This window comes from Corvus hawaiiensis, chromosome 12 (assembly GCF_020740725.1).
Source record: "Corvus hawaiiensis isolate bCorHaw1 chromosome 12, bCorHaw1.pri.cur, whole genome shotgun sequence".
NCBI lineage: Eukaryota > Metazoa > Chordata > Aves > Passeriformes > Corvidae > Corvus > Corvus hawaiiensis.
This window is the reverse complement of record NC_063224.1, coordinates 1,112,811-1,137,531: the sequence shown is the minus strand read 5'-3', so window position 1 is coordinate 1,137,531 and position 24,721 is coordinate 1,112,811. Positions and strand designations below refer to the sequence as shown.

The window sequence follows — 24,721 nt, the reverse complement described above, 5'->3', positions numbered from 1 at the left end:
AGCCATGGGCACAGCAAAAAGTGAGGGGACCCTGATGAGGGCACAGGGAGGGCTGCAGGCACACTGCCCCTGTCCCCTGTCCCAGCACCGTGGTGGTGGCACAGGCACGACCCTGCTGTACTGGGCTTCACACCCCTGTGCCCCACCATGGCTATGTGGGAGTCCCGCTGGTGGTGCCGAGGGTCCCAGCGTGTCCCTGTCCCATCCAGGGACTCACCGGTTCCTCACCACTCGCTCCAGGTGCTTGGGAAGCTCCCAGACAACATCACCACAGCGCCGGGGGTGTCAGCAAGGGGGACCCGCCTGCCCGGGGTGCTCCTGCTGGAGGGATCCCCTTTCCCAGCTCCTGGTGCTTGGAGTCTCCGGGCCCAATCCCGGCACCACCTTGCACCCAGCTCCCAGCACAGCAGGACACGGCTGGGGTGAGAAACACAAAAGTGCTAAATTTGAGCCCCGAGTTGAGGCTGTGGCTCCTACCTACTCAGAATGGCCCCTCCAGGAGCTGGTTGTCCCCTGCCACCAGGCCGGCACGGGGACAAAGTGCTGCTGTCCCCGGGATGACCCTGGTCCTGCCCCGGCACCCACCGGCCACGGGGACAGAGTGACACGGGTGACTTCTGCCGCGGGGGGACACGGTGGCACAGGAAGGTGACACGTGGGTGTGATGAGAGGGGCCCCGAGAGCGGGGCGGGGGCAGATGGAGTGGCCGGTTCCTGCCCCGTGGCTCGGTGCCGGTGCCCGCGGTGCCTGATGCCGGTGCCGGGTGATGGTGATGCCGGTTCCGGTGCAGCATCGGAGCCGCTGCCGGTGCTGCCGGTACAGCAGCTGTGCCGTGATGCCTGTGATGATGCCAGTGCCGGTGCAGCACTGGTGCCGCTGATGCCGGTGCCGCCGGTGCTGCCGGTGCCGGTCATCACTCCCGCAGTGCGGGGCTGGGGCCGGTGCCAGGTGCTGCCGGTGCGGGGCGGATTCCCGGGGGTTGCGGGCGGAGCTGGAGCCGGTGCCGGTGCTGGTGCCGGGGGCGGTGCCGGCGGTCCCGGTGCCGGTGCCGGTGCCGGGCGGGGCCCCCGCGGGCTGCGGGCGGTGCCGGCCCCGCCGCGGTATAAAGGGGCCGCACGGGCCGGGCCGGGCGCACAGCGGCGGCGGCGGGTGGGGAGCGGCGGCACCACCACGGTGAGTCCCGGTCCCTCCTTCTCCCTCCCGGCCCCGCTGGTGCCGACTCGGGGCGCCCCCGCGGTGCTGCGAGACCGGCGGCTCAGGAGGCTGCGGGGCCGGGGGTAACGGGCAGTCGGCAGCGCCGGGGGGCTGCAGGACCGGGAGGAGCCGGCAGCGCCGGGGGCTGCGAGACCGGGAGGAAGCCGGAGGGGGTTTCCCGGGAGGTGCTGCCGGGGGTCCCCGGGGCTGGCTCTGCGCCCTGCCCGCACCCCCGCACGTGCTCGTGCACCCCCGACCCGCCCGCACTCCCTGCCCGCGTCCCGGAGCGGCTCCGCAGTCCCGTCCCGCCCGCGCTGTTCGTCCCATCCCGCAGCGGGGTGGGGGTCTGGGCGCTGCCGTCCCCGCAGCCGGGGGTCCCGCCGCACGCGCTCGGGGCGGAGGAGGGCTCTGGGCGGCCGTGATTTCCCCGGGGACACCCTGGTCCCTGCCATCGCCGTGCCCTTCCCTGTCCTCCAGCCCAGCCATCGCATGGGAGCAGCCGTGCTCCTGCTTGGGTGGATGGGGGGTGCTGGCACTGTACACAGTGGGGTACTCGGGACCCCTACATCTCACCTGGCACCACACACAGTGGGGTGCGTGGGACCCCCGCACCTCCTCTGGCCCCTTGGAGGTACTGGGAAGGCGTCACCCCCAAACCAGTGACCGGCGATGGGCCAGCAGAGGAGCAGGGCCACCCCGCTTTTGTGTTCTGGGTGACCTGATGGGGAGGATGTCCACCTGTCCCTGCCCTGATCGTGCCCCGTGTCCCCCCAGATGCCAGGGAGCCTCTCCACGGCCCTGCGTGTCGTGGGGACCAGCCTCTTCGCCGTGGCGGTGCTGGGGGGAATCCTGGCCGCCTACGTCACAGGGTACCAGTTCATCCACACGGAGAAGCACTACCTCTCCTTCGGGCTCTACGGGGCCATCCTGGGGCTGCACCTCTTCATCCAGAGCCTCTTCGCCTTCCTGGAGCACCGGCGCATGCGGGGCGAGGGGCAGCCGGTGCGGCCGGGGCGCTCGGTGGCCCTCTGCATCGCCGCCTTCCAGGAGGATCCCGACTACCTGACGAAGTGCCTGCGCTCTGTCAAGCGCATCGCCTTCCCTGACCTCAAAGTGGTGATGGTGGTGGACGGGAATGGCCCCGATGACACCTACATGCTGGACATCTTCCACGACGTGATGGGCTCTGAGCACTCTGGCAGCTACATCTGGAGGAGCAACTTCCACGCGCAGGGCGAGGGGGAGACGGAGGCCGGGCTGCGGGAAGGGCTGGCCCGTGTTCAGGCGCTGGTCCGCAACAACACCTACTCCTGCATCCTCCAGAAGTGGGGCGGGAAGCGGGAGGTGATGTACACGGCATTCCGGGCGCTTGGAGACTCCGTGGACTATATCCAGGTGCATGCATGGGCTGGGGGGATGTGGGCAGCGAGCGTCCTGCCGGCATGGCCGGGCAGAGCGGCTGTGGGTGGAACGGGAGCAGCCCCGGGAATCCTCAGTAGCACCAGGGTGCCTGGCACTGGATCTGGCCCCATGCATGACAGTGCAGGGCTGGGGGCAACTGGCACTGGGGTGCCTGAGCTGTTGAGCCCTGCCCACACAGCTGCCCACGGGGGTGTCCCATCACCTCCTCAGCACATGCCCGGCTGTGGTGCCATCCCGTGGGACAGTGCGGCACGGGGCGCCAGGTCCCCACATGCGGTGACTGGGACAGGTCCTCCCTCAGTGCCAGCAGCCAGAGATGGGTGTCCTGGGCAGCGGTGCCCCGGTACCACCGGGTGCTCTGCTCCCTGCCATCGCCTGCCGGTCTCCGGGGCTCTGCCTGGTCTCGCCGTCCGCGGCTCAGGCTTGCCTGGCTGTGGGCTGGGCTGTCTGCCGGGTGTGCGTGGGCGGCGGGAGCGGGGCTCGACATTCCCTCTGCCCCCAGGTGTGTGACTCAGACACGGTGCTGGACCCCGCCTGCACCGCCGAGATGCTCCGCATCCTGGAGGCCGACCCCCACGTCGGCGGCGTTGGCGGCGACGTCCAGGTACCCTGGCATGCGGGAGGGCACCCCGGGCGGCGAGGCGAGGGCAGGGCTGGGGGTGCCGGGGGCCTGCAGCACTGCCGGGGCTCACATCCATCCCCTCCCCAGATCCTGAACAAGTACGACTCGTGGCTCTCCTTCCTGAGCAGCGTGCGGTACTGGATGGCCTTCAACGTGGAGCGCGCGTGCCAGTCGTACTTCGGGTGCGTGCAGTGCATCAGCGGCCCCCTGGGCATGTACCGCAACGCGCTGCTGCAGCAGTTCCTCGAGGACTGGTACCACCAGACCTTCCTGGGCAGCAAGTGCAGCTTCGGGGACGACCGGCACCTCACCAACCGCGTGCTCAGCCTGGGCTACCGGACCAAGTACACGGCTCGCTCCAAGTGCCTGACGGAGACCCCCACGCGGTACCTGCGCTGGCTCAACCAGCAGACCCGCTGGAGCAAGTCCTACTTCCGCGAGTGGCTCTACAACGCGCTCTGGTTCCACAAGCATCACCTCTGGATGACCTATGAGTCGGTGGTCACCGGCTTCTTCCCCTTCTTCCTCATCGCCACCGTCATCCAGCTCTTCTACCGCGGCCGCGTCTGGAACATTCTCCTGTTCCTGCTGACAGTGCAGCTGGTGGGTGTCATCAAGGCCACCTATGCCTGCTTCCTGCGTGGCAATGCCGAGATGATCTTCATGTCCCTCTATGCCCTCCTCTACATGTCCAGCCTGCTGCCCGCCAAAATCTTCGCCATTGCCACCATCAACAAGTCGGGCTGGGGCACCTCAGGGCGCCGCACCATTGTGGTGAACTTCGTGGGGCTGCTGCCGGTGTCAGTGTGGGTGGCGGTGCTGCTGGGCGGGCTGGCCTACACCGCCTACAGCCAGGACCTCTTCAGCGAGACCGAGGTGGCCTTTCTCATCTCAGGTGCCATCCTCTATGCCTGCTACTGGGTGGCCCTGCTCACCCTCTACCTGGCCATCGTCGCCCGCCGCTGTGGCAAGCGACAGGAGCAGTGTGGGCTGGTCTTCACTGAGGTCTGACCGCAGGGTGGTCCGTGCCAGGGTCATCCCGTGTGCTGTGGTGATCCAGCGTGTCAGGGTAAGCCACCCCCTATCCCCTCTTCCCCATGCCAGAACCACCAGGTGCTGGGGTGATCCCACATGCTGGAGTGAACACCCCCAGTCCCCTTTTTCCCCATCCCAGAGCTGCTGGGCAGCGCTGAGCGCTCCCAACCCTTGGCATTTCTCATCAGATCTTGAAATCTTGCTTTTTTTCTTTATTAAGATGTTTATTTTTCCTATATTTTCATTTTTCCACACGGAGAAGCCGAGCCAGGGCTGCCCATCACCCAGCTGGGTGCTGCCGGCCGCAGCCCCGCTGTGCCCTATGGAGCACCCTGGTGTGGAGCGCTGCTGGCCACGCTCCTCCCGCCCCACTCCAGAATTTTCCACCCTTCGGTGCTTTTTACGGGGATTTCAGTCCCACCTCCATGGTGCTACAGCACTTCCCACCCCCAGGACACAGAGTCTCCGTCCAGCATGGTGCCAGTGCTGCTGGCTGGTGCTGCCTCTGCCCCACGGCTGCGTGCGGGCACGTACCCACGGGGAGCCCCCCAGGCCTTTCGGGGGGTCTGGCTGCTCCAGGAGGGCAGCAGGTCCCTTCAGCTTTGCCAAAGAGCCAAGGGGGGATCCTGGTATGGAGAAACTGGGAAAACTGGGGGGCTGTGTGTTGGCCAGAGTGTTGCTGGAGACCCTTTTGGGCCACGTCACACTCTGGGCAACGCACAGCCCCATCATTCCCACCCCGCTACCTTCCCAGCAGTGGGAAGATGGGGATTTAGGAAAGGTGCTTCCCAACCTTTCCCCTCCCCAGGGAATTCACCTGTGGGTCCTTTTTTCAGGACTTGGATAAAAATCCCTTTCTATGACAGAGCTTTTAGCTGGTTTTTGTTTAATTTAATACAAGGTTTTTTAGAAGACTTTTGTAGCTCTTTGGTATTGTTGCAGATGGTTTGTAAATCTATTTATTTTTGAACCTGCCAGGGGGATTTTTTTTCATATTTCGGGCGGAAAAAGCTGGTTTTTATATCCTGATGGAATGTGGAAATAAAGACTTGCAGTGAGGATACATGGTGTGTTTTGGGGAGGGTCCCTGGTCCCCCTGCCTGACTTGAGGGAGGTTGGTCCTGAGTCCCTGCATGGCACTGGTGCCCCTACAGCTGCAGGGAGGGGGTAGAAGGAGACATCTCCACACTGGCACCTCCGTGGATCCCTGGGAGCTGCTGGACACTGCGGGCAGCCTGTAGGGTGGGACACCCCTGCCCAGGCTCACAGGAGGTCCCTATCTACCAGGAGCTGTATCCCTGAGGGTGACCCACAGGGTATGAGGCCAAGAGCTTGGTCACTCTCTGAAAATAGTCATTTTGGCGGGGACAAGTGACCCAGAAAGGGCTCTAGGTGTCCAGACACCAGCAGCTCCCGAGTCTTCTGTGCAGGACAGGGATGAGGTCCTGGATCTTCCCAAGTCCCTGCCGCTCTTTCCAGCAGCAGATCACAGTTCACAGCCCACATCCTTCCCCTTAGACCTTCTTGGGCACGTGGGTGATGATGGGCTTGGGGCGGGTTTTGAAGAGCAGTTTGGTTTTGATGAGGGCGGTGACGGTGTAGCGGCCGTGGAGCCCCGTGGGGCTGGGCTGGGGGGCTCCTCCCTGCTTCACCAGCACTGCAAACGGCTTCTCCAGCTGCACCACCTTCCCGTAGAGGATGTGATGGCCCACGATGAGCACAGGGATACCCTGGGGAGAGCAGAGGGTGAGGGTGAGGCTGGGCTGGAGGGTTCCTGGAGGGTGCCGGTGGTGTCCAGCCTCACCTCAGAGGTGTAGTGCAGGTCTCCCAGCAGGCTCCCGGCCAGGCTCCCGCTCTGCCGGGGCACCACCTCGCCCTGCAGCTCCACCAGCACCCACTGTGCCAGGGCCCCCGCGCCGCCGCTGTGGGAGAGAGGGGGCGTCACCCTGGCCCGGCTGGCACAGGGGCCACGGGGACCGGACCTGCGGGGCTCACCTGGAGATGACGATCTGCACCATGCTGGGGCTCTGCCAGGGGTTGCAGAGACACGGTCAGGGCAGGGGGAGCGGGTAGGGGAGCAGGAGCCCCTGGCCCTTCCCCTCTATCCCTGGGGCCCCAGGATGAGCTTCTGTCCCTGGGCCCCCCACACACTCACCATGCACAGACCCCCGTTCTGGGCCCACAGATCCTGAGATCCATCCCCCTGGGCCCCACAGACCCCCAAGCCCAGATCTCCCCCCAACGCGTCCTACTGCCCCCCCAGCCCCACAGACACCCCAGATCCAGCCCCCAGCACCCCCAGCCCTCCTGTCCAGACGCCAGACCCCCCCAGACCCATCCCCTCCCCGCTACCCATAGACCCCCATGCCCAGAAACCCCCCCCCAGACCCAGACCCGCCGCCGGGCCCGGCGCCTCCCGTGCCGCTGCCCGGTTGCGCGGGGCGCTGGTGCCCTCCAGCGGCACCGGCGCCGCGGGGCCGGCCCGGGGCAGTCCGGTGAGGCCGCTCGGGGCCGAACCCCTCCCGCCTGCACCGTGCGCTCACCCCGGGCCGCACCCTGGCCCCGCCGCCCCGGCCCCGCGCCCGCCGCCGGCAGCGCCCGAATCTCCCGCCGCGCCGCCGCTTCCGCTTCCGGTGACGCGCGGCCCCCGGGGCAGCTCCGGTTCCGGCGCGCCGCGCGCACGTGGGGCGGAGCGGGGCCGGGACCGCGACCGGGGCCGGAGCGGCGCCGGGGCTGGCGGAGCGCGATGGGCGAGTTCGAGGTGCACCGGGTGCGGTTCTTCGGGCTGGTGCCGGCGGGCGTGCGCTGCCTCGCCTGCCACCCCCGCGGCGCCCGCCTGGCGCTGGCCCGCACCGACGGCACCGTCGAGGTGTACAACTTCGCCGCCAACTACTTCCAGGAGAAGGTGAGGGCACTGGCACGGGCCGTACCGGGCTTGTGCTGAGCCGTACCGAGCTTTATCGAGCTTTATCGAGCTTGTACCGGGTACGTACCGTGCACGTACCGAGCCCGTACCGTGCTTACTTGATCCTTCCGGTCGGCATCGAGCCTAGCCGGGCCGTACCGAGCCGGGAGCAGGCTTTACTTGGCCCTACGGATCCGCACCGGGGCTGTACCGGGCTTTATTCGGCCCCGCTGATCCGTACCGGGCCGTACCGTGACCCCGTCCCTGCGCAGGTGATCCCCGGGCACGAGGCGCGGTCGGTGGAGTCGCTGTGCTGGGCGGCCGGGGACCGGCTGTTCGGGGCCGGGCTCGGCGGGGACATCACCGAGTACGACCTGTCCCGGCTGAGCGCGGCCCGCGGCGTGGATGGCGGCGGGGGCCCCGTCTGGAGCCTGGCGGCCAACGGCACCGGCAGCCAGCTGGCGGTGAGTCCCGCCGGGCGCGGCGGCGGGGGCAGAGCGTCCCGCTGTGCCCCGCGCTGATCCCCATCCCCCGCAGATCGGCTGCGAGGACGGCTCTGTTAAGATCTTCCAAGTCGTTCCTGGGGGAATCCAGTTTGAGCGGAACCTGGACAGGCGGAAAGGTGGGTCCTGGCTGCAGCGCCGTGCCTCTGTCCCTCCGGGCATCCCGGTGGCCGCGGGGCTGCGAGCCCACGGGCTCTCACACGGAGCTTCCCTCCCCAGGCCGTGTCCTGTGCCTGTCGTGGCACCCCTCAGACACTCACATCGTGGCCGGCTCCATCGACTTCTTCCGTGTGATCGACGTCACTTCAGGTACCTGCTGCCCCTGGAGTGATCCCATCCCATCCCATCCCATCCCATCCCATCCCATCCCCTGGGACCGCTGGCACCCACTGGCTGCACCGGGGGATCCCTCGGTCACTCCCAGCCTTCTCCCACTCCAGGCCAGACGGTGCAGAGGATCATGGTGAACCACCACGTGGAGAAGGCCAAGCGCGAGTGCGTGGTGTGGGCCATCGCCCTCCTCTCCCGCGGCACCGTGGTCAGCGCCGACTCCTTCGGGAGGGTGCAGTTCTGGGACTGGGAGCAAGGCACGCTGGCAGAGTCCCACACCGTCAGCACCTCGGCCGCGCTCTCTCTGGCTGTGTCAGAGGTGGGCGAGACCCCCGTGTCCCCCCCGGGCTGACGAGGAGCGGGAGCTGCTGCACTCGGTGCCTCCCAGCAGTGCCCTCCTGTTCCTCCCAGTCTGCTCCCACAACCTTGTCCTATTTTCCTCTGCAGAAGGAGGACAGCATCGTCGTGGGCACCTCGACCGGGGCCACCTACCAGCTGCAGCTGCTGCCAGTGAAGCTGGGTGGGCTGGAGAAGCGCTGGGTGCGGACAAAGCCCTTCCAGTACCACAGCCACGACGTGCGGGCTGTGGCACACAGCCCCACCGCCCTCATCTCCGGGGGTAGGACTGCCGGTGGCACCGGGACCGGGCTGGATCTCTCCTCGTGGTACCGGCTCGGCTGACCTGTGCTTGGCTTCCAGGCCTGGATGCCCAGCTGGTGATCCGCCCACTGATGGAGAAGATACAGAAGAAGGGCTACGACGCAGCACTCCGAAAATTCACCTTCCCCCATGTGAGTGATGCATGGATTGGGGTCTTGGGGCTGGTAGGGCTGGCAGGGCTGGAGCTCCCTGCCCCACCAGGTGCCCTCATTGCCCTGCCAGGATTCCTTCCCTGTCCCTGGGTCCCTTCTCTGCCCCACTGTGTCCCCTTTCCTGGTACATCTGGAGGCTTCTGCCAAGGAGCAGTAGAAGTCGTCAAGCTGGTCTTGCTGGTCCCGCTGGGTCTACATCTCCAGGCTCCCATCCCACAGACCTAATTTCCCTGCTCTCCCCCGCTGCGGAGTCTCCAGCACCTTAGGGCATTTCAGCTGTGCCCCAGCCCGTTGTGCCAGGCTGTGGGTCCATGACATCCTGCCTGTTTTTCCACACAGCGACGCCTCGTCTCCTGCGCCAGGAAAGCCCGGCTGCTCCTCTTCCAGTTCTCCCAGCACCTGGAGCTCTGGAGACTTGGCTCCACTGAGGAGACTGGTGAGTCACAGGCGCAGCTCTCCGGTGTCGGCTCCCTGGCAGAGCCCGTGCTGCCAGCAGGATTTTGGGATTGAGCTGGCCTGCGCCTCGGGGAAGGGTCTGGGCACTCCCCCAGGATCTGCAGCTGCTCAAAGGGCCCTGTGTGATTTTCCCACTATCACTGATGCTCCGTGTGGTTTCTTTCCCAGGAAAGGACGGCGAGGTCCTTCCCTTGTGCCGGATGCCGGAGCACCTCGTGCAGCTCAAGAGCAAGGTAGGGCTGAGGGGGCTGGGGTGTCCCTGGGGCAGCTGAGGGGTGTGTGCTGCGCTCTGGGGGTTCCTCGGGCCGCCCTCAGCCCCGTGGCATTCCCAGGGCCCGGAGCACATCTACTGCAGCTGCGTCTCACCCTGCGGCACCTGGATCGGCTACTCCACCGCCTCCCGCTTCCAGCTGTACCGCGTGCGCTGTGACGGGGACGGCGTCAGCCTCAGGAAGGTCAGAGGGGTGGGGGGCTGTGGGGTCCTGGGGGCTGGTGTGGCCAGTGTCACTTGTGGGGAGTGTGGGTGACAGTAGGGTGGCTGCCAGGGCTGTGTTGTCCCCGCTCCCAGGTCCCCAGAGTGCCCAAGCTGCTGCCTCCGGCCTACCAGCTCCAGTTCTCCGCCGACTCTGACAGCCTCTTCGTCGCCTCCGCTCGAGGATCTGTCCACGTCCTCCAGCTGCTGGAGCCGGGGGGCTGCAAACACCTGCACACCCTGCGGCCGCCCTCAGGTGTGGGCTGGGGGGAGCTGGGATGGTGCTGGGGGTTCCTGGGCTCCACATCTCCCTCCCCTGTGGGGGCAGAGGGGGGGTGTCCCCCTTTCCTGCCCTGAGGGGCACGTGAGTTTCTCCTGGGGTTGTTTGTGCCCTGATGGCCTGGCACTGGAAGATCTGGGGATGTGGGGTTGGGTGTCCCTGGGGGATTTGGGGCTCCCAGCACCCCTCTCAGCCTGAGGGTCTCTGCAGGCTGCTCTGAGGCTGTTTACCTGCTGGCGCCGAGCGCGGACGGGCACTGGCTGGCAGCCGTCAGCGGCGACTGGGTCATCCACATCTACAACCTGAAATGCTTCAAGGTGGGCCTGGGAATGAGCCCCCAGCCTCAGGGGACGGGGCATGGGGGGCTCAGCAGGCAGGGCCCCCCAGGAGCCATCACTGCATCCCCATAGCGGGGCTGGGATGGGTGTGTGGGAAAGGGGGTCAGAGGCAGTCCCGGAGGTTCTGGTCAGGGGTGGGTGTGTGGGAGAGGTGCCAGCGGTGGCCCTGGTGGGTCCTGTCAGTGCACTGTCCCCTCCTGCAGCATCACTGCGTGGTGCCCACCTACAGCTGCGCCGTATCGGCCCTCGCCATCCACCCCAGCACCAACAACCTTGTGATCGCCTACTCAGACCAACAGGTGGGAGCTCTTCTGGTCCAGCTCTCATGGCCCTGCTCCCTTCCCCGTGCCTCTCTCCCTGCCCTCAGAGCTTTTCGGCCCGGCTTGGGGACCTGGCTGGAGCCGCTGGTGCGGGGGTGCTGCCAGGAGCAGACGCCCCTGAGCCGCCCCGTGTCCCTGCTGCCCCGTGCAGCTGTTTGAGTTCAGCATCCCCGAGAAGCAGTACACGAGCTGGAGCCGCGCCGTGCAGAGCCGGGGGCTGCACCGCGCCTGGCTGGAGCGGGACTCGCCCATCACACACATCACCTTCAACCCCAAGAACCCCGCGCACATCCTGCTCCACGACACCTACTTGCTCTGCGTCCTCGACAAGTCCCTGGTGAGCCCGCGAGAGGGCTGGGGGTGCCCGGGGTGTGTTCCTGTGGGAGCGCTGACCTGGGCTGTGCCCGCTCTCGCAGCCCCTGCCCGATGACAGCACCCTCCTGATGAACCAGAGCACCCTGAAACAGCTCCCGGAGACGGCCAGGAAGCGGCAGCTCCACGCCTTCAAGATCTGCAAGAAGTTCCAGGTTGGGTGATGGTGTTGGCGAGCAGGGTCATGGAGATGCTCGGGTTCTGGAGAGGGACTTTGAACGTGGGCCTGGAGTGCCAGGACAAGGGGGAATGGCTTCCCACTGCCAGAGGGCAGGGTTAGATGGGATATTGGGAAGGAATTCTTGGCTGTGAGGGTGGGGAGGCCCTGGCACAGGGTGCCCAGGGAAGCTGTGGCTGCCCCTGGATCCCTGGCAGTGCCCAAGGCCAGGTTGGACTGGGCTTGGAGCAACCTGGGATAGTGGAAGATGTCCCTGCCCATGGCAGGGGGTAGGAACAGGATCCCTTAAAGGTCTCTTCCACCCCAAACCGTTCCCTGATTCCATGTTTCCCATCTCCTGCCCTGCAGCCCCTGCTCTTCATGGATCTGCTGGACGAGAACTGCCTGGTTGTGGTGGAACGACCCATCATGGACTTCAAAACCCAGCTGCCTCTGCCTGTCCAACAGAAGAAATTTGGCACCTGAGAGCAGAAGAAGCTGCTCCAACCTCGGGAACTGTCTCTCTGCTTCCTGGGGCACTGTAGGAATTTTCCTAGGGTGCTGTAGGAATAAAACCTCGCTGTTCTGTACATGTCCAGGCTCAGGGCTTATCCTTGTTGTGGGTGACTCCCTGTTGTCACATCACCATCATGTCATCATTATCCTCATATCCCTCCAGTGTTCCTCCCCGGCGCTGTGGGGACAAGGTGACACCCCAAATTCCGTCCCTTCTCCCTGCCAGTGTCTAATCCCAGTGTTGGCTTCTCTCTCCCCAGCGGCCGCGTGGGTCCGTGGGTGCCGCCTGGGGCCGGGAAGCCTCGTTCCCTAAGGACGGGGCTCTCTAGGTGTTGCGTGGGGCAGGGAAGCGTCATTCCCTCAGGATGGAGAGAGGGAGATCGGGAATCCCCGGAGAATTAAGGGAGATTTGAAGCGCAGGTCGTGAAATAAATCGCAGCGCGCGAAATAAATCTCGGCGCCAGACATGGCGTGCGGGGGCGTGGCTCCCCGGGCCCCGCCCTCTGACGCGACCAATCACAGCGGCGGCGGCTTATCCGCCACCTCTGCGATTGGTGGCACAGGAGGCGGGGGCGGGGCGTCCCCCCCCGGCCCCCCCGGCCCCCCGAGCCTACCGCAGCGCGCCATGCGGGCGGGGGCGGGGCCAGGAAGCCGCGCCCTCCCGCCAAGCCACGCCCCTTCCCCGGTGACCGGCGGCGGCGGCGGCGGCGGCATGGCCGTGTGGACCCGGGCTTGTAAAACGGGGCTGCTGGAGCTGCTCCTCCGGGAACGCTGGGTCCGTGTGTCGGCGGAACTGACCGGGGAAACGCTGAGCTTAACGGCGGAACCGGGAACCGGCGATCCGTCGGTGGTGAACGGCGTGGTGAACGGCAGCGCGGAGGCGGCGGCACCCGGTGGCGTGAGGAGGGTGCGGGTGGTGAAAGCGGAGGCGGGAGGGCTCGGGATCAGCATTAAGGGAGGTCGGGAGAATCGGATGCCGGTGCTGATCTCACGGATCTTCCCGGGATTGGCGGCGGAAAGGAGCGGGGCGCTCCGGTTAGGCGACGCCATCCTCGCTGTTAACGGCGTCGATCTCCGCGATGCCACCCACGATCAAGCTGTGCAGGCGCTGAAGAGAGCCGGGAGGGAGGTCATCCTTGAAGGTAACGCCTAAACCCCTTCCTCTCCCCCAGTCCCCGGTACGGGCCCCTGCTGCTCTCCTGACTCCCACCCTGCTGCTCCCCCGCCGTTACCGGCTCCCACCACACTCCCCTGCCGCTGTCACCGGACTCCCGGGCCCCCCTTGGGTCCCTTTTCCGGGTGTGGGACGCCACTCCCCCCACCCCAGTCCTGGCGCGTGTGTGTGCACCCCCAAAAGCCCCAACCCCCGTGGGCCCCCCAGGCACGGGGACAGGGACTGGGGTGTCCCCTCCTGGTCGGGCTGTTCCCTCTGTGGCAGGATGGGGACCCCTCACAGCTGGGAACAAGAACATGACATTTCTGCTGGTTGTTTCCCTCCAGGACAGACTTGGGTCCCTTAGAGACAGATCTGGGGTCCCCGGGGACAGACCTGGCGTCCCCCAGGATAGACTTGGTGTCCCCTGGCTGTGGCGTCCCCCTGAACAGGTTGTCGCCTATCCTTGGTGACAGAATCCCCAGGCTGGCTGACTGTCCCCAGGGAGGGCGCTGGTTCGGGATCTGCCCGTGTCCCTGCGAGCTCAGCCTCCCCGCGGGCTCGGTGTCCCTGTGGGCCCTGTGCCCACGGCACGGCTGGCTCGGGACTGGCCTGACAGAGCCACCGGCTCCTGCCCGACCTGTTCCCAGCAGCCCGACAAGCTCGGGCAAGACCTGCCCAGCCCAAGGCACGGCATGGGGCTCGTGCCATGGGGCACCGCGAGGACACGAGCCCCCTGTGCTGTGGGTCAGGGTGCCCCATACAGTGCTGTGGTGCCACACACTGTCCAGGTGTCCCGGCACGTCCGTCTGTCCTCTGCTGCACGAGGCTCCTCCATGGACACGGTGCCCGTTGGGCACAGGGTATGGGGACAGGTGCTGCTGCTTTCTCACCTGCTCCTGGCACACTGTGCTGGCACGAGGGGACGTGGCTGGGCTCCCTGCTGTGGGCACACCTGGCACGAGGTGCTTGGCCGTGGCTGGAGCGTGGCAGGGGCTGAGGTGCAGTGGCGGTGTTGGGCTTGGTGCTTCGGTCAGGGCTGCTGTCGGACACAGCGAGAGTCCCCACGGGACCCCGTGCCGGATTCAGCGCGTCCTTCCTCGGGCTGCCTGGCTGTTTGATCCTGTCCCACAGGAGCTCCAGCCCCGTGCTGTGTTTGTCCCTGACTTCCGCCATGGGCATGGGCACCGCAGCAGACGCCTCTTCCCTTCCTTTCCCTTCCTTTGCTTTCTCTTCCCTTCCTTTCCCTTCCTTTCCCTTCCTTTCCCTTCCTTTCCCTTCTCACTTTGGCTGGGCACTGCTGGTCCGATGGCTGTGGTGGGACCATCTGGTGGTCAACTGGTATCAGCAGGCCCCGGAGAGGAGCTGGTGGGAGACACTGGCTGTGCTATCCAGCCCCATCCCTCCTCACCAGCCCTGGAGCTCTGACCACCCTGGCAGGTGCCAGAGCTTCTCCTGGGCCCTCTGCCAGTGGAGGAGGCGGGACCATCAGCCCCAAACCAGCATCTCCGTGAGGCTGGTGTCACCCGTCCCGGGTCCTGGGTTTGGCCACAGGGCCCACGCCAAGCACCTCCCCCGGGTGCCCACAGGCCCTGTCTGCTGCCCTGGGGGAAGGGAGCCCTTCCGCCCCTGCGGGAAGCTGTGGGCACTGCCTAGGGCACAGCCGGGCACGAGCCTTGGAAACCCGGTGGGTGTTCCCTGCTGGGTGCAGGGGGCTCGGCCCCGGTGAAGCCGTGTGCGGCCGGCGCTGCTGTGCAGCCAGAGCAGCTGCCTTCCTGCGGCGGGACGGGTGAGGGGCGCAGCGACAGCTGGGCTTCCTCTGTGGTGAGCGCGTAGGTGGGGCGGCAGTGGCTGTGCCGGCGTGATGGTGGCTGTGCCAGGGCAGTTTCCGTGGCTGTGCTGGTGCAGCTGTGTGCTGGTCAGCAGCTCGCCAGAAGCAGAAGGGGTGGTTGCAGGTGCCACCACCCAAGTGCCAGCCTTGTGCCTGCTGGCACAAGGTGCTCCATGTCCTGCCTGCACCGTGGATGCATCCCACTGAAAACTGGGAGCCAGTTCTGCTGCCCCCACCATGGGCATCCACCATTGCCAGTCACCACGGGGCACCCACGCTTCTCTGGCAGTGCCCTGGCACAGCACTCAGGCTCTGGTGCTGCTGGCTGCCCAGCTTGGCCTCTCACCCTCCCGACTCCATCGGGGTCAGTGCCTGCACCGCAGGGTTGCAGCACTGTGAGCTGGAGCCCCCATGGGCTGAGCTCCCTCCCAGTGCTGGAGGCAGCTACCCACATCTGGCAAACATCTGCCAAGTGGCCCCGCAGCGGGAGCTGCCGGCTGTGGCGCTGCCCGCGGCGCTCCCTGCCCGGCCCGGCAGCGGGATTAGGGGTGCGGGGACGGCGGTAATCCCGGGATCAGCGCGACGGCAGCTAATATTAACTCGTGTGCTGCCCACAGCAAGGGCAAGCGCCTCATGGCAGCGCCGTGGCTCAGCAGAGCTGGTGGGAAGGTGGGGGACTGGTGTTTCCTGCCCACTCCCCATCGCTGCTGTCCTATCCTTGCCCCCCTCCCCACTCGGCAGCTCCGCAGTGAAGGATTGGCAGCAGCACAGCCTGGGCCCCACCGCCAGTGTTGCTCCCCCTCCAGTGGGCCTGGCTGTGGCATTGTGCCGGCTGCAGGATCCTTTCACCACTTGCTCCCCAGTGCAGTACAGCCTATTTGCTGTTTTGGTTTGGTTTTCCCTCTCGCTGCCTCATCTCTGTCCCCAGCGTGTCCCTCCCTTGGCCTTGGCTGCTGGGGCTCGGCGCAGGCCGGCCGAGAGCCGTGTCCGGGCGGGGGTCCAGGGCTGCTGTCAGCAGGGTGGTGCTGGGGTGGGACAGTCCGGGGGGAGCAGGAGCTGGAGCTGGTGCCTCCTTCCTTCCTTCCCGGCCTGGAGAGGCGCGTGGAGCCGGGATGTCTTGGCTGCACACCCTCCTCGCCTTGTGGGTGTGAGCGGCAGTGCCGGCTCAGCATCGCCTACAGTGCTGGAAACTTGGCGGGCACAGTCCTGGCTGCTCCGACAGCGGCAGGGCAGGATGGGACCAGGATGGGCTGCAGCCTGACCTCCCGCCCAGCACCATTGTCCTGTGGCGCCTTCCCCTTCCTACACTCGTGCCGGCAGAGGGATGAGCTGCCAGTGCCGTCCTTCACTCGGGACTTCCCCGACCCGGACAGGGTGGGACCCCCCAAGACCCTCCAAGCCTTGGTGTGTCGCCCTATCAGATCAACCCTGGGGCACAGGGCTGTGGTGTGGAGGTGCAGGACCCTCCCCAGGCCTGACTGTCCCCCCACTCCCCCCAGTGAAGTTCATGCGGGAGGTGACCCCTTACATCAAGAAGCCATCGCTGGTGTCAGACCTGCCATGGGAGGGGGCGGCCCCGCAGTCCCCCAGCCTGAGTGGCAGCGAGGACTCGGGGTCCCCGCAGCACCAGGGTCTCCGTGACCGCAAGGTGATCCCCCTCAAGATGTGCTTTGCCGCCCGGAACCTCAGCATGCCCGACCTGGAGAACAGGTGAGGACAGGGGCTGCCGGTGGGTGCCAGTATGGGAGATCCTGCTCCCCAAAGACCCCCAGGACAGGACTGGGTCTGTCCACCAGTGCCCGTGTGACTGACCCTGCGCCCCATGGACACCCTGGCCACAGCTGGGGGCTGCCCATCAATGAGGCCGTGGCCTCCTGCTTTGCCCACTGAGCTGTAGAGGGACAGTCCAGAGGGTTTGGCCAGGGCCAGGGCTATGCCATGTTCTCTCCCAGACCCCTGGCAGCCCCTCTGCCTCAAAATGAGGGCTAAAAGCCCTGGCAGGTGGAAATGCATGGTGGAAGCCCCAGACCAGTGCAGCCAGTTTACTGTGCTGGGTACAGGCAGGGGCTCACTCGGCTGGGTGCTGATGTCCCACCCTGGACCATGTCCCTGTCCCCTCACAGGCTGATCGAGCTGCACTCGCCGGACAGCCGGAACACGCTGGTGCTGCGGTGCCGGGACACAGCCACGGCCCACGCCTGGTTCAGTGCCCTGCACGCCAACATCACCGCGCTGCTGCCCCAGGTCCTGGCCGAGCTCAACGCCACGCTGGGCTCTGGCAGCCCCACGGCTGGCGGCCGGGAGGTGAAGCACATCGCCTGGCTGGCCGAGCAGGTATGCACTGATGGGATATGCTGGGGTGCTCCCAGGGACAGCAGTGCCAATGAGATGTGCCAAGGATGCCACTGGGGCTGTGGATGCAGACAGAGAGCCCAGCCTGGGCACTGTCTCTGCTGCTCTCCCATCTGGCTGTGCCCCGGTGATGGCAGCATTTCCTGTGCCCTCAGCCCCTTCTCCCACTGGGATTTTCCAGATGGAGCCCCTCATCACACCCTCCCTTTTCCATGAATTCACGGCCTGAGAGCTGCAGCTGGCCCAGGCAGCGTGGTGAGCAGGACCCCTGGGGGCTGCTCCCAGCTTGGTTTCCCAGGATGGCCGGGCTGTGGATGCTGCCTGGCAATGAGGAACCACTGGGTGGGGATCCATCTGACCGTGGGCTCGGGGTTGAGTTGCTGGGTGCCTGCAGCCCCTGGTGCCCCTCATGGTGCCCTGGTGCCCGGCAGGCGCGCCTGGACGGCGGGCGGCAGCAGTGGCGGCCGGTGCTCATGGCAGTGACAGAGAAGGACCTGCTGCTGTACGATGGGATGCCCTGGACCAGGGACGCCTGGGCCTCCCCCTGCCACAGCTACCCGCTGGTGGCCACCAGGTGAGCTGGGGCTGGGCCCCCTTGGGGACTGGCGTCTGTTGGCTGAGCCGTGGCTCTGCCTCTCAGAGCAGGGAAGAGACACCAAAGCACTGATGGGCACGGGGTGAGTGGTGCCGGCACTGCCACCGCAGCCCTGACCCCCATCCATCCGCTTCCCCTCCAGGCTGGTCCACTCAGGCTCCGGGCGCCGCTCGCCCGCGCTGGGCTCGGAGCTGACGTTCGCCACGCGGACGGGCTCTCGCCAGGGCGTGGAGATGCACGTGTTCCGCGTGGAGACCCACCGGGACCTGTCGGCGTGGACACGCGTCCTGGTGCAGGGCTGTCACGCCGCCGCCGAGCTGATCAAGGAGGTGACTGTGGGTGAGTGCCGCCGTGCTGGGACCCCCGGCTCCCCCCGTGTTCCCCTCCAGGGCTGAGGGGCTGACAGCGGCTGTGCCCGCAGGCTGCACGCTGGGCGGGCAGGAGGTCCAGCTCTCCATCCACTACGAGGGCGGGTTCACCATCTCCCGGGACGAGCCGGGCTCCAGCGTCCTCTTCCGCTACCCCTACGAGCGGCTGAAGATGTCTGCGGATGACGGCATCAGGACCCTCTACCTGGATTTCGGGGGCCCTGAGGGGGAGCTGGTGAGGAGGGGGCAGTCAGGCTCACCCCTCTGGTTTGGGGGACTTCCTCCAGGGCTGGTCCCTGCTTTCCCCCATCCCTGCAGCATCCCAGCTGCCCAGACTCACTGGGTTTGGCTGATTGGAACCCCCAGCCCTGTGATCCTCAGTGCCCCCAGTGGGATGTGGGGGCGGCTGACACCACTCTCCATCTCCCCCCAGGCGCTGGACCTGCACTCCTGCCCCAAGCCCATCGTCTTCGTCCTGCACACCTTCCTCTCGGCCAAAGTCACCCGCATGGGGCTGCTGGCGTAGGTGCCCCGGTCCCCCCGCCCTGTCACGAACCAGCTGGGGGTCACAGAGGGCCCCCAACCTCTCCTGCCCTGTCGGTGCCTTGCTGGGGCTGAGATCGCTGCCTTGAGAGCCGCCAGGAATGTGGCAGGATGGCTGCGGGGGCTGAGCCCCTCCTGCCCCACACCAGCGTTCCCGGCCCCCCCAGTGCCCCGGGGGGTTGGGGTACACACACCAGCTTTAATCCCCCCGGGGCTGAAGCCATCACTGATTTCACCGCCTGTGCCTTGGAGCGGGGCCAGCTCGTCCCCTCCGCCCGGGGGACCCGTGGTGCCCCCCAACTCATGTCCAGGGGAGCCAGTGTCCCCCTGCCTTCGGGCTTCCCCCAAAGAGGTCACATTGTCCCCACATGGGACACGGCTGGGGCTGTGGAACCCCCCATTGCTGCATGACAGGCTCCCCGTGCCCCGCTCAGGGTGGGGGGGCACGTTTGTCTTACAGGGGGCACTCAGGGGTGCAAAGGGGATGCTCTGGCCCAGGATCCTGGTCCCTGGGGCTTGGCCTCCCCGCCATGCCCCACCGGCCCCCAGCAGCGACCCCCAAATCTCCCAAAGGCAGAACAAACGCCGTGTCTCTGCCATGAGCCAGGGGCTGGGGCTGCAGGGGACCCTCCCGGGGCTGTCCCTGCCCAGCTGCTGCCGCCTGTGCCCCTCCACCGGGGCCCCCGGGGCAGGACACGTAGATTGATGCACTTTTCGCTTTTTGTACTTTCCCTGCCCTTGGGGGCAGCTCTCACACTTTGGGGGGGCTGGGGAGGCCCAGGTAGGACCAGAGTGGGACCCCCCAGGGCTCCCCCCTCCTACTGGGACCCCAGTACCCCCCAGCCAAACTCCTGCATGGTTCTCTGCTTCTGGGGGGCTGTGCTGGGCAGGGGTGCTGTGGGGTGCTGGCCTGGGGTGCTGCCCCCTCTCCTTCTATTTTTGTATTCTTTGTAAATCGCTATTTATATCAGATTGCCTTTTCCAGGGGCTCCGAGTCTCGCTCTGAGTCTGGTGTGGGGATGGTGGGAGGAATGAGGGTCTCTGGAAGGAATGGGGGGATCTCTGGGGAAGCTGGGGTGGTCTCTATGGGGAATTCTGAGGGGGCTGGGGCAGCTTTGACAGCAAGGGCAGCGGGGCCAGTGCAGCTCTGGGACAGGTGGGCACAGCAGCGGGCACAGCAGTGGGCACAGGGACCTGAGGGTGTTCGGGGAGGGGGTGGGTGTGTGTGCGGGCACAGGTAAATACCGTGCAGGCTGTGTACTTGGGCACGCGCACACACGGGCACGCGCACACAGACATACATGTACAGACACAGACACACATGTACACAGACACACATTTACAGACAGACACACATGAACACACACAGACACATGTACAGACACACGTACACACACAGACACACATGAACACACACACACACACGAACGCACACAGACACACATGCCCAGACACACGAACACACAGAAACACACATGAACACACAGACACACATGAATGCACCCACACACGTGTACACAGACACACATGAACACACACACGTACACACACAGACACAAATGTACGCACACAGACACACATGAACGCACAGACACACATGAACACACCCCCACACATGTACACACACAGGCACACGTACAGACACAGACACACATGTACAGACACACATGAACACCCCCACACACCCCCCCACACCCCACGCACGTGTTTTTGGGGGTGTCCGCGCGCACTCGGGGCCCGCGGGGCGGGGCCTCAACGGGCGGGGCTAAACTGAACCACGCCCAACAATATGGCGTCAATCAATGGGCGTGTCCGTCCGAGACCACGCCCCACAACCGCACACGTCACCAAATGGGCGTGGTTATACGCGCACACGCCCCTTTGTGGGCGGGGCTGGCCGCGCGCACCGGGCGCGGTTCCGGCGGCGCCGGCAGGGGGCGCGGGGCCGTGCGCAGCCGCAGTCGGTGCCGCTGCCGCCGCCGCCGCCGCCGCCGTCGTCCCGGGGCCGCCGGAGCGGCCGCACCGGGCGATGCGATGACAACGTCCACCCTGCAGGTATCGACCGCGGGCACCGGGAGGAAGACGGGGCTGGGGCTCCGGCCGCGCCGACACCGCCCTTCCTTCCCGCGGGGCCTGCGCACGGCCCGGCGGACAGGCCTCCCCGGGCCCCTGCGCCGTGCCGGCCGGGGAAAGGCCTCACCCGGTCCCGGTGCAGAGCCCCGCTGAGGTCGCCGAGCCCTGCTAAGCCCCGGTGCCGGCGCGGTGGGAAGGGAGGTGGGCGAAGCGGAAGAGCCCCGGTGCGGGCGGGCCCGGCCCGGCCCCTGGCGCTGGGGAGGGGCTCCGCCGGTGCCCGGTGCTCACGGCGCTCCCCTCCTCGCAGAAAGCCATTGACCTGGTCACCAAAGCCACTGAGGAGGACAAGGCTAAGAACTACGAGGAGGCACTGCGGCTGTACCAGCACGCCGTGGAGTACTTCCTGCACGCCATCAAATGTGAGACCGGCCGGGGGGCTCGGGGGGCTCGGGGCTCGGGGGGCTCCGGGTGACGCCTGCGGGTCCCTGCAGATGAGGCTCACAGCGACAAGGCCAAGGAGAGCATCCGAGCCAAGTGCATGCAGTACCTGGACCGGGCGGAGAAGCTGAAGGAGTACCTGCGGAGCAAGGACAGGCACGGAAAGAGGCCCGTCAGAGAGGCACAGAATGACAACAAGGGGTGCGTGGGGGACGAGGGGGGTGAGGGATCCCCTTGTCTGGCCGCGGAGCTGGCAGGACCCCCCCTTGCTAAACCAGTGCTGGTCCTGCTCCTGAACCCTATTTTCTGTCCCCAGGAGTGACAGTGACAGCGAGGGCGAGAACCCCGAGAAGAAGAAGCTGCAGGAGCAGCTGATGGGTGAGAGAGGCTGTGGTGGGTCCAACCCTTTGGGGTTGAGGAGGGATTCACTGACAACCCAGTCAAAGGGCAGCTGTGGGGAGGGGGACAGGCTGTGGGACTGGGGCCCAGGGGTGCATTCCTGTGGCTTGGTCACCCCAAACAGCTGCTGTGCTGAGGGGAGGCAGGACTGGGTGTGTGGGTAGGGACTCTGGCTCTCACTGCTCTCTGTGCCCATCTTTGTGGGGCCATGTGAGCAGAGTCACACCCTCACAGGTGCCATCATGATGGAGAAGCCCAACGTGAGGTGGAGCGATGTGGCTGGGCTGGAGGGAGCCAAGGAAGCCCTGAAGGAGGCCGTGATTCTGCCCATCAAGTTCCCACACCTGTTCACAGGTGAGGCCATGGTAGTGGGAAGGGGCTGTGCAGGAGGTGACCCCTCCCTGGGTGATCCCAGCACGGATCTGGGTGCAGGGATGGGCAGGCCTGACCCCGGTCTCTGCCGCAGGGAAGCGCACGCCCTGGCGCGGGATCCTGCTCTTCGGGCCGCCTGGCACCGGGAAGTCCTACCTTGCCAAGGCCGTGGCCACTGAGGCCAACAACTCCACCTTCTTCTCTGTGTCATCATCCGACCTGATGTCGAAGTGGCTGGGGGAGAGTGAGAAGTAAGTTGGCAGTAGGGACACATGGCCAGAGCCTGGCTCCCGGCCGGCCAGGCTGGGGCAGGAGCCACCAGCATCAGTGAACCCCAGTAATGGGGCTGTCAAAGAAGAGCTGGGAGCTGGTGCCTTCAGAGTGGGACTCTGAGCAAAGCAAACCCTGGGCCTCTTTTCGCTCACAGCCTGTGCCCCTCCAGCTTTACAGACCTCTCAGTCCAACAGCAATTTTAAGATGGGGTCTTCTAACACGTAACTGGGTTCTGTTTCCTTGTCTCAATTAACTGCTCTCATGCTCCAGCTTGGGGCAGCTCTGTGACCTTCCAGAGTTGCAGCTCTTACTGAAAGGTTTCCCATCTGTCCATGCTCAGAGTTCATTTACAGCTCACTTACAGCAAGCTTTGAGCAGGGCCTACCCCTGCCAAGCTGTGAGCAAGTCATAATTAAACTTAACTCTACACTATTAATTTCTGATACCCTATAATTAGACTTATTTTAATCCCGAACAGGGTCCCAGGAGAGAGCACAGCCCCTTGAGGGGCCCCACAGCCCCTGGTCTGGCACTTCCCTTGCTGCCAGTGTGGGGTTCCTTGGATGGGAGGAACATGGGGCTGCCATGGGGGTGCTGAGGAGGGTCTCTGAGTGGGGACCCCATCCCCTGCTTTGTCCCCAGGCTGGTGAAGAACCTGTTTGAGCTGGCAAGGCAGCACAAGCCCTCCATCATCTTCATCGATGAGGTGGACTCACTGTGTGGCTCCCGCAATGAGAACGAGAGCGAGGCGGCCCGGCGCATCAAGACCGAGTTCCTGGTGCAGATGCAAGGTGGGTGGGGGCCCGTCCAGGGATGGGTGGGAGCAGGATGAGGCAGGCGGAACCTGACGATTCAGAGAGCCCCTGGAGATTGCTCTGAGCCATCTGCCTGCAGGTGTGGGAAACAGCAGTGATGGGATCCTGGTGCTGGGTGCCACTAACATCCCCTGGGTGCTGGACTCGGCCATCAGGAGAAGGTGAGCCCCACATGCAGCCCCTTGTGCCAGCCCCCCCGGCAGGGCTGGAATTGGGGCTCACCCCTCGTGCTGCCAGGTTTGAGAAGAGGATCTACATCGCCTTGCCCGAGGAGGCGGCGCGGGCACAGATGTTCCGGCTGCACCTGGGGAACACCCCGCACTCCCTGACGGACGCCGACATCCAGGAGCTCGCCCGCAAGACCGATGGCTACTCGGGGGCCGACATCAGCATCATCGTGCGGGACGCCCTGATGCAGCCCGTGCGCAAGGTGCAGTCGGCCACGCACTTCAAGAAGGTGAGTGGGGGCTGCCACAGCCTGGGGTGATCCTGGGAAGGGGTGGGCACTGTGGCAGCTGTCCCCCCACCCCGAGCTCTGTGCCACGTGCCACTGGCTCTGTGCAGGTGCGTGGCCCCTCCCGCACTATCCCTGGCGTCCTGGTGGATGATCTCCTGACGCCATGCTCGCCTGGTGACCCTGGGGCCACCGAGATGACCTGGATGGAGGTGCCCAGTGACAAGCTGATGGAGCCCATTGTCTGCATGGTGAGTGTCCCCTCCGCAGCTTCAGCCCGGCCACTTCACTCTTCGTTCTCTGTGGCTCCAGGGGGTGGACACAACCCCCCAGTCTACCCCCCTGGAGTCCTGAGCTCCCCCCAAAGGATGGGTGGGTGACAGGAAAGGGCCTTGGGTCTGCCAGGCAGCACCCACCTGCAGTCAGTGCTGCTGCCATGGGGCAGAGGTGCCCCACTGCCGTGGGGGTCCCTATCCCACGCCCTACCCGGTCTGAGCCACGTGCCCACCCGCCTGTGTTACAGTCAGACATGCTGCGCTCGCTGGCCACCACCCGCCCCACTGTCAACGCCGAGGATCTCCTCAAAGTGAAGAAATTCACGGAGGACTTTGGACAGGAAGGTTGAGGGGGGCATGGGGGGTGTGGGGTTGGGGCAGCTGCAGGCCCCACTGTACCTCCCTCCCCGGCCGTGCCAAACCGACTCGTGTTCGCTCACTCCTGCCCCATTGCACTGCAGCACCCGGCAGGCGTGGGGACACGGCCCTGGGGGCTCACACTACGGGGGGTGGGTCTGAGCATGGCCTGGGTGGCCAGGTCCCCCCCAGCTGCACCCCACTCTTCTTCCTGCTCTTTTTTTATTTTTTAAATTAATGCTGCTTTGGGTTCTGTCTTGTTTATATGAAAATAAAAACAATCTGAGAGCTTCAGGCAATGCCTGGCCACTCCCCAAGGCTCTGCCCACATCAGGGGGCTCTGCCCAGCCCCCCACCCCCCGAAATGCCATGACCCAGGGCCAAGGCCTCTGCCTGTCCCATGTGGGTGAGGGTTCCTCGTGCTCCCCCCATCCCAGACAGGGATTTGTGCCTACAGCAGGAGCTACTTGGATGAAGCAGCCACCAGCTGATGACACCCACCAGCCCACACCCCATGTTCCCCTGTGCAATTGCTGGGTTCCCCTCAGCCTTGCTGCCCCCCAGCCCCATCTCGGTGCCCCCCCGTGCTGTGCCCGGCTGCTGCCCACGCTCTGACCATGAGCCCCAAACAAGCCCCAGATGGGAGGATCCCCCCCTTTGCCCCTCCCCTGCACAGCCTTGGCAGCAGG

The 24,721-nt window shown here is 65.8% G+C and overlaps 5 protein-coding genes across 5 annotated transcripts; 4 read left to right on the top strand and 1 right to left on the bottom strand.

Moving 5' to 3' along the window:
• The first annotated feature begins 1,132 nt into the window (after positions 1-1,132).
• HAS3 (hyaluronan synthase 3) lies at positions 1,133-5,336 on the top strand. The gene is made up of 4 exons (XM_048316929.1): positions 1,133-1,173; positions 1,969-2,589; positions 3,119-3,220; positions 3,326-5,336. Exons 2-4 carry the CDS (start codon positions 1,969-1,971, stop codon positions 4,247-4,249), a joined length of 1,647 nt encoding a protein of 548 aa, XP_048172886.1. The 5' UTR covers positions 1,133-1,173; the 3' UTR covers positions 4,250-5,336.
• On the bottom strand, positions 5,205-6,833 carry CHTF8 (chromosome transmission fidelity factor 8). The gene is made up of 4 exons (XM_048316930.1): positions 6,817-6,833; positions 6,269-6,300; positions 6,078-6,195; positions 5,205-6,003 (listed from the first exon to the last, which is right to left on the bottom strand). Exons 2-4 carry the CDS (start codon positions 6,289-6,291, stop codon positions 5,788-5,790), a joined length of 357 nt encoding a protein of 118 aa, XP_048172887.1. The 5' UTR covers positions 6,292-6,300; positions 6,817-6,833; the 3' UTR covers positions 5,205-5,787.
• Positions 6,834-6,958: 125 nt separating this feature from the next.
• UTP4 (UTP4 small subunit processome component) lies at positions 6,959-11,808 on the top strand. Its single transcript, XM_048316928.1, has 16 exons — positions 6,959-7,178; positions 7,451-7,642; positions 7,716-7,800; positions 7,901-7,990; positions 8,122-8,330; positions 8,459-8,630; positions 8,711-8,802; positions 9,163-9,259; positions 9,448-9,512; positions 9,612-9,734; positions 9,848-10,007; positions 10,242-10,348; positions 10,573-10,668; positions 10,841-11,026; positions 11,106-11,216; positions 11,588-11,808. Exons 1-16 carry the CDS (start codon positions 7,020-7,022, stop codon positions 11,702-11,704), a joined length of 2,061 nt encoding a protein of 686 aa, XP_048172885.1. The 5' UTR covers positions 6,959-7,019; the 3' UTR covers positions 11,705-11,808.
• Positions 11,809-12,401: 593 nt separating this feature from the next.
• SNTB2 (syntrophin beta 2) lies at positions 12,402-19,563 on the top strand. The gene is made up of 7 exons (XM_048316905.1): positions 12,402-12,876; positions 16,218-16,428; positions 16,842-17,052; positions 17,502-17,644; positions 17,808-18,004; positions 18,087-18,268; positions 18,467-19,563. The coding sequence occupies exons 1-7, from the start codon at positions 12,447-12,449 to the stop codon at positions 18,557-18,559; spliced, it is 1,467 nt and encodes a 488-aa protein (XP_048172862.1). The 5' UTR covers positions 12,402-12,446; the 3' UTR covers positions 18,560-19,563.
• Positions 19,564-20,520: 957 nt separating this feature from the next.
• VPS4A (vacuolar protein sorting 4 homolog A) lies at positions 20,521-24,326 on the top strand. The gene is made up of 11 exons (XM_048316506.1): positions 20,521-20,631; positions 20,957-21,068; positions 21,141-21,288; positions 21,404-21,465; positions 21,721-21,840; positions 21,953-22,109; positions 22,774-22,922; positions 23,026-23,107; positions 23,184-23,403; positions 23,511-23,651; positions 23,924-24,326. Exons 1-11 carry the CDS (start codon positions 20,611-20,613, stop codon positions 24,023-24,025), a joined length of 1,314 nt encoding a protein of 437 aa, XP_048172463.1. The 5' UTR covers positions 20,521-20,610; the 3' UTR covers positions 24,026-24,326.
• Positions 24,327-24,721: the final 395 nt, after the last annotated feature.